This window comes from Furipterus horrens, unplaced genomic scaffold (genome assembly GCF_987537825.1).
Source record: "Furipterus horrens unplaced genomic scaffold, mFurHor1.1.pri manual_scaffold_17, whole genome shotgun sequence".
In the NCBI taxonomy this organism is placed as follows: domain Eukaryota; kingdom Metazoa; phylum Chordata; class Mammalia; order Chiroptera; family Furipteridae; genus Furipterus; species Furipterus horrens.
Window position 1 is genome coordinate 21,298,926 of NW_028327187.1, and position 7,281 is coordinate 21,306,206.

At 40.1% G+C, this 7,281-nt stretch overlaps 1 protein-coding gene and 1 non-coding gene across 3 annotated transcripts; both read left to right on the forward strand.

Moving 5' to 3' along the window:
- Positions 1-2,081: 2,081 nt before the first annotated feature.
- RBMX (RNA binding motif protein X-linked) lies at positions 2,082-6,688 on the forward strand. Of its 2 annotated transcripts, XM_090264296.1 has the most exons (10): positions 2,082-2,246; positions 2,617-2,763; positions 3,334-3,462; positions 3,661-3,767; positions 4,249-4,420; positions 4,860-5,012; positions 5,191-5,305; positions 5,402-5,527; positions 5,605-5,687; positions 6,312-6,688. In XM_090264296.1, the coding sequence occupies exons 2-10, from the start codon at positions 2,712-2,714 to the stop codon at positions 6,620-6,622; spliced, it is 1,248 nt and encodes a 415-aa protein (XP_090120422.1). In that variant the 5' UTR covers positions 2,082-2,246; positions 2,617-2,711; the 3' UTR covers positions 6,623-6,688. The 2 variants fall into 2 exon arrangements, with proteins under 2 accessions (XP_090120422.1, XP_090120423.1); XM_090264297.1 differs by lacking the exon at positions 2,617-2,763.
- On the forward strand, positions 3,514-3,581 carry LOC149990640 (small nucleolar RNA SNORD61). The gene has a single exon (XR_016508781.1). It is a non-coding gene; the product is annotated as a small nucleolar RNA SNORD61 (small nucleolar RNA).
- Positions 6,689-7,281: the final 593 nt, after the last annotated feature.

Sequence of the window (7,281 nt, forward strand, 5' to 3'; positions counted from 1 at the left end):
CAGATTCTACTGACTGAAACTGACATTACCAGGCCAATTTCTAACTATTGCCATAGCAGAATCTTTACAATTGTGAGTACACAATACACAGAGTTTATTCTTGTATTATTACTCGTTAATTATTGTATTATTTCCCATGCAAACAGGTAAACCTACCTTTGCCTACCCCTGTATATATATTTAATATTGTGTGATCTTGGGTTTTCTTTTTGCATTGTGTTCTCTTTTTTGTGGCCTCATTCATTCTGATGGTTTAAAAATTTTATTGATTGATTTTAGAGAGAGGGGAAGGGTAGGGGGGAAACATTGATTTGTTGTTTCACTTACTTATGCATTCATTGGTTGTTTGTTGTATGTACCCAATTAAGTTACCCAGCCAGGACATGATGAGTTTTATTAGCTTTCTTAAATATTTTATTTATTTATTTTTAGAGAAGGGGGAAGGAAGGGAGAAAGAGAGAGAGAGAAACATCAATAGGTTGCCTTCCCATATGTGACCCATCTGGGGACCTATCCCACAACTTAATTATGCCCACTGACCAGGAATCAAACCAGTGACTTTTTGCTTTGAAGGATGATGCCCAACCAACTGAGCCACACTGGTCAGGGCATTAATTACTATTTCTAAAGTGACAATTTAACCCCGATCTCTGAGCATCAGATTTCTTACCCACCCCCACACACATAACCCAAATTCTCTTCTTGCAACCATTATGGTAAATGGCCATCACCTACTAATGACTTCCTGTTTCCTCAGTTCCACCCCAACCCCCATCATTTTCCATCTAATTCACTAGCAAATTCTGTCCATACTACCTGCTATGTACACCTAGCAATTGTTCTTTTCTCCCCATGTCCACTGCCACAACCCTAATTCAAGTCACCCTCCTCTCTCTCCTGATCTAGTTGCACTACCACATTGGTGTCCCTGCAATCTTTTAATGGATTCAAAGGTTCTGCCTACCTTTACTCCCTCATTTTATGATACTTAAATTCCTGTCACCCTGAATCTCTTTCTGTCCCTTGATACATGCAAATGCTTAACTCCACTCTGTGCTTAGTGCTTTTTTTTTCCTGAAAAGCTCTCCCCCCAGCTTTTCCATGGCTGGTTTCCTTTTTCCCTTCAGATCTGATCTCCAAAGCCACCTCTTCAGATAAACCTTCCCTGATGTCTAAATCAAATTTGGTCTCCCAAATACTGTCCATCAAAGCACCTAGTTTACTTCCTCCCTGGCACTAACCACAACATGCAATTGTTTTACTTATTTTTTCTTTTTTTTTAAATAAATTAGAAAATCTTTAATTTTTGTAACCCCTCCTCCAGTAAGATTGCCGGATAAAATACAGAATGCTCAGTTGAATTTCAAGTTCAGATAAATAAATAAGGATTTTTTTTGTACATGACATTGGACATACTTACACTGACAAAAAATGATCTGAACTTCAAAGTAACTGGGTGTCCTGTATTTTCATTTGCTAAATCTGGCAGCCTTACCCATGGAGGTGTCTTGCCTGTCTCTGTTGATCTAGGTTATATTTTCGTGGCCAAGCCCAAAGCCTGTCATTTAGGTGTTCAGTTTATCTGCTGCCATTTTGTATGTTGCTTTCTCCCCACCTGATATTTACTTATCAGAATTTTATCCATTCACTAAAAATTCTTAAGTATTTTGGAAAATATTTTGTTATCTAAATTTCTTTGTTTTCCATTTCTGCAAAATTGGCATAGGAGTGTGTACCCTAATCACGCTATTTTTGAGAATTAAATAAATGAGGTATAGGGTGTTAAAGTTTAGCACCGTGCCCGGATCACTAGAACACGCAATAATTTCAGTTCTTTATTAAATGAAGCCTGTGAGCCATTTTAGCGGAAAGCAAAACCGCGGGTTTGAGCAGTACGGGTGGGGGTTGGGAAGACGGTTGGAACCAGCGCGGGCCAAAAAGCTGAGAGCCCGGAAGAAGGGTGGAGCTAAGAGTTAATGACAAAAAAGACAGCCAATGGGAACACTGGGAACTGTTCCACCCCACTCCTTGCGTTTCAAATTCTAAGCTCCGTTTTCATCCGGGTCCTTCAGCCTCGTTCCCGGGCAGTATAAAGTTTGCGGTCTCCTTTGTTCGCCCTCGTTGCGCAGTAGTTCCAGCTGGTTCTCTCTTCTGTCTCCGGAGCAGGTGGCCCTCCCTCGTGCTGAGCGCGTAGAAAGCCCTTGTTGGCGAGCTCGTAGGAGCTTGAAACCGTCGTCACCCCTCCGGTACATTTATCTTTTCCTTAGCCCGGTTTTCCGGACACTCTTACCCTGTTAGGATTTAGGATTATCTCCCAGGAGATGGGGCTGGCGGGCGCCATTTTAAGAACCCAAAATGCCGACCTATTTAGATACAGCTGAGAGTGTCGGAGGGAAACAAACGTAGGGGTCCGTTTGGTTGCATGCCTCGAGAAAGTTTGGCTGTCGCCTGCAGGGGTGGTAGCGGAGGTCGGGCTGTAGCGGAACGGGGAGAAATTGCGCCATCGCGGTACCCGCATAGGGATGGCGCCGGCGCTATTGGAAGGGCACGTGCACTTATACGCTGGGTCCTTGTTCATATATGGTCTTGGAGACGAATTCCTTTGAATTTTTGCAGCCACTGCTGATAGTAAAAGTTACTCTTCTGACCGGTGTCGGTTGTTCTGGGCCCAGTCCAAGTGTCGCCATTTTGTGTTTTCGACGCGTTTTTTAATGACGGTTTTTAATTGGGTTCTGCTGCGGTCATGGAATGTTGAGCGATACGGTGAGGGTTTTCACCTTCCGTTATTCACTATGAAATAATTTGTGACACTTTACAGTTTTTGTTACCTCTTAGGCGGGCCAGGGGCTGGGGAAAAAGACATAACTTGCCACAAACTTTAAATTTCTTTAATAAATTTACTAGGGACTCCTAATGAGTGAATACAAAGTTCTTGGGAGAGGGCTTGGTGTTAAGGATCTGCATCTGGCCTGTGACCTTGAGTGAGTTAATAGCCTTTAGGATAATTAGGATGTAATTGTTTCTTTAAAAGGCTAGAAATCTGAAACTAAAACTTTTTTGAATGTTTAGTAGCCGTTACTTGACTTAAAACTGCCAGGGTAGACTAAGGGTAAAGGCATAAGTTGATTCTTTTAACCAGTTTAATGGAAACTGCACTATGGCTTAACTAATTAATTTGGGTTTCCAGCTGATGCTTAGAAAAGATTGCTTTTGGTGTCTTTAGTTGAGGAGTAATAGTTCCAGTAAAATAAGAAATACGAATCTCAATAAAAACGTGCCCAATAAACTGAGGAACTTTTACGAGTGATGTAATACTATATTCTTTTTCAATAGACTATCATCAGAGGGGAAAAATGGTTGAAGCTGATCGCCCAGGAAAGCTCTTCATTGGTGGCCTCAATACAGAAACAAACGAGAAAGCCCTTGAAGCAGTATTTGGCAAATATGGGCGGATAGTGGAAGGTGAGTTTAACTGAAAGTACTTGCCAGGCTATTTTGTAATTAAAAAGGGAAGCTATGATGAATTTAATTGCAATGATCATCTGAAATGATAATTTTGTCCTCTAAGAAGTTCTGAGCTTTCCTTTTTAAAGAATCCTTTTTTGTCGATTCATTCTTACTAGAATAACACTTTTTTACCCCTGAAAATGACTTTTTTAGTACTCTTGATGAAAGATCGTGAGACCAACAAATCGAGAGGATTTGCTTTTGTCACCTTTGAAAGCCCAGCAGATGCGAAGGATGCAGCCAGAGACATGAATGGAAAGGTGAGATTGTCTGCACACGATAGTGTTTCCTAGGGCATCTCTTAAAATTTGTTTTTGAGTGTACCTTTCCAGGGCCGTGTGATCATAGTCCTTTGTAATTTTATAACCAAATTTACAGGTTTCATTTTAACAAGAGTTCAAAATACTGTGTTTGTTTTATCTGGAATTTATAAGCTGCTTTAATAACTTGGCTTTTCCTTTGGGTTATTAGTTTTGATAAGTTGATAGCTGGCCTTGTTTAAAATATTACCTACCAATAATGCAGTGGATCCACCTTATTTGGTTCAAACCATCAGTATCAATCTTAAAGACTAGTAAGTGTTTTAAGAAAATGGAAAAGTAGTGCTGTATATTATTGTTTTTCTTAGACTAATTAGTGAGTAAAATTTACCTATAATTACATTTTGAAGGACATTGGTGTCATGGTGCACAGTGAATCTTATCTGCCAGTTCTGTAATTAACCACTTTGATATCATTTAGTCCTTAGATGGAAAAGCCATCAAGGTAGAACAAGCCACTAAACCATCATTTGAAAGTGGTAGACGTGGACCGCCTCCACCTCCAAGAAGCAGAGGCCCTCCAAGAGGCCTTAGAGGCGGAAGAGGAGGAAGTGGAGGAACCAGGGGACCTCCCTCACGTGGAGGGCACATGGGTAATGACTTGGGCCTACCTTAGGCTTGATGTAGATGTTAGGAACTGCAAACCACACCATGGGTGTTTCGGTAAAGTCTGTTTTAAAGGCGCCAGCTTTGGCAATTGAGAACACACACCCATCTACCAAAGTGATAATGACTTGAAAACAACAGTGTTTTTCAATGATGGAAAATGTACTATTCTTTATCCAGGTAGTTCACTCTGGGGAGAAAGTACTTGCAGAAAAATTTTGTTAGTCATAGATGTTTGGGCACATTTAAATTACATAGGTGTTTGGCATATTAAAATTAAGGCCACCCTTTACTATGTACACTTCATGCTCGGTCTTATATAAATAAAAACTAAAACAAAAATTCATGATCAAGGAAGGAACTTTGTATAGCCTCTTCTTGATTCTTGTGAGTATTGACATATTTTTCTTTTTTATTCTAATGTAGATGATGGTGGCTATTCCATGAATTTTAACATGAGTTCTTCCAGGGGACCACTTCCAGTAAAAAGAGGGCCACCACCAAGAAGTGGGGGTCCTCCTCCTAAAAGATCTGCTCCTTCAGGGCCAGTTCGCAGCAGCAGTGGAATGGGAGGAAGAGGTGAATGTTCCATTAACAATCTGTCCTACCACCATAACAAAAGATTTTAGAAAACAAAATATCTTGATTTACTTCCATGTCTTATGTCATTGAATCACTAGTTTTCTTTGCCTGAGTGTAAGTTCACATTTCAGTTTGGGGGAGGGATGTGTTTTAATAATGATTGTTTTTCCTTAAGCTCCTGTATCACGTGGAAGAGATAGTTATGGAGGCCCACCTCGAAGGGAACCCCTGCCTTCTCGTAGAGATGTTTATTTGTCCCCAAGGGATGATGGATATTCTACTAAAGACAGGTAACAGAAAAATGTAGTAGCTTTGTCTCATTAACAATTAGCGTTGAAGGGAAGAGCTCATCAGAAGCATAAATCAAGTTACTTTTGTTTTTATAGCTATTCGAGCAGAGATTACCCAAGTTCTCGTGATACAAGAGATTATGCACCACCACCAAGAGATTATACTTATCGTGATTATGGTCATTCCAGTTCACGTGATGACTATCCATCAAGAGGGTATAGGTAAATAACTTGACGTCCATGGTTTTGCTGTAAAATTTGATGCTCTGGGGCTTACAAGGTTTTCTCTTTTAATTTAGTGATAGAGATGGCTATGGTCGTGATCGTGACTATTCAGATCATCCAAGTGGTGGTTCCTACAGGGATTCATATGACAGTTATGGTAAGATACTGGTTTAGTGTCTTTGAATATCACCAGCTTGAGTTTTTAGGTTCATAAGCCACTTTACTAGGCTGTGTGGTGCTTGCTTTTAAAAGGGATGTTTGCTTGCTTTTAAGGGGGTAACTATCAGCTGGGCTTTTCCTAGTTTTGTGAGGGGCTTTTGTTTTTTCTAATTTTTTTGAGGCTGTTTGCTTGCTTTGGAGGGGATTTTGCTTGCTTAAATTGGCAGCCTTATGTGTTTTCCCCCAACAGTGAAAATACAATTTAAAAATTTTATTAACAACATCAAATGTTTACCATTCCAATATGAAGGAAAGTCTACAGTTCAAAATTGCAACTTATCACTGGAAAGTGGCTGAGTGTCTACTATAAAATAACAAGCTGTCTGGAATATCCTCTTGAAATACACACCGTCTTCAGTCTTTTCAAACAAACATTAAAACCCATCCATTTCCATATCTCAGCAAATGAGCAAATCCCTGTTAATGGCCAGCAATGGCAGAGTTTAAAACCTCCCAGTTGAGAAAGTAAACGTTTAATACAGAAATTCTGTAAATTCAGATTTAAATGTTGTATATATACAATTTATAGTGTTGCCATATTACCTGACCATTGACCCTGCAGGTAACTCACGTAGTGCTCCACCTACACGAGGGCCCCCGCCATCTTATGGTGGAAGCAGTCGCTATGATGATTACAGCAGCTCACGTGACGGATATGGTGGAAGTCGAGACAGTTACTCAAGCAGCCGAAGTGATCTCTACTCAAGTGGTCGTGATCGGGTTGGCAGACAAGAAAGAGGGCTTCCCCCTTCTATGGAAAGGGGGTACCCTCCTCCACGCGATTCCTACAGCAGTTCAAGCCGCGGAGCACCAAGGGGTGGTGGCCGTGGAGGAAGCCGATCTGATAGAGGGGGAGGCAGAAGCAGATATTAAAAACAAAACTTTGGACCAAAATCCCTGTTCAAAGAAACAAACAAAAAGTGGAACCTATTCTGTCATAACTACCCAAGGACTACTAAAAGAAAAAATTGTGTTACCTTTTTTAAATTTCCTGTTAAGTTCCCCTTCCATAATTTTTATGTTCTTGTGAGGAGAAAAGTAAAACATGTTTAATCTTAAGGCATTGCTTTCTTAACAAGCAAATGTTAAATGTGTTAAGGCTTGACTTGTGTACTAGTGTTGTAATTTTCCAAGTAAAAGTGTCCCTAAAGGCCACTTTCTATAATTTTTTTCCCAGTAAATGAGCCAAGCAATTCTAAGATTTTCTACAAACATCTAGCCATCTTAAAATGGAAAGATGAATCCCTCTACCTATACAAACAAGCTAGTTATTAGAGGGTGGTTGGGGTTTGCTACTTTTAGGATATCATACTATCATCAAACAAATCTCAAATGTTCTCAGTATAAAAAACCTGAGATCAGATGCTTATGTAAAGAAAGTGCTATTCACCCAGTAAACCCAAAACAAATGGATAGTGCTGGCCATATTTTGCCTTTCTGACATTTCCTTGGGAATCTACAAGAACCTTCCCTTCCCCCCTCCCCCAATAAGACCATTTAAGTGTGTGTTAAGCAACTACAGAATACTAAAT

What these genes read in the sequence shown, in the direction of transcription:
- RBMX (XM_090264296.1), top strand. Translation starts at nt 2,712, where the DNA reads ATGACGGTTTTTAATTGGGTTCTGCTGCGGTCATGGAATGTTGAGCGA. An exon ending in ATGGAATGTTGAGCGATACG is followed by an intron (nt 2,764 to 3,333) that starts GTGAGGGTTTTC and finishes CTTTTTCAATAG; the next exon opens with ACTATCATCAGAGGGGAAAA. An exon ending in TATCCATCAAGAGGGTATAG is followed by an intron (nt 5,528 to 5,604) that starts GTAAATAACTTG and finishes CTTTTAATTTAG; the next exon opens with TGATAGAGATGGCTATGGTC.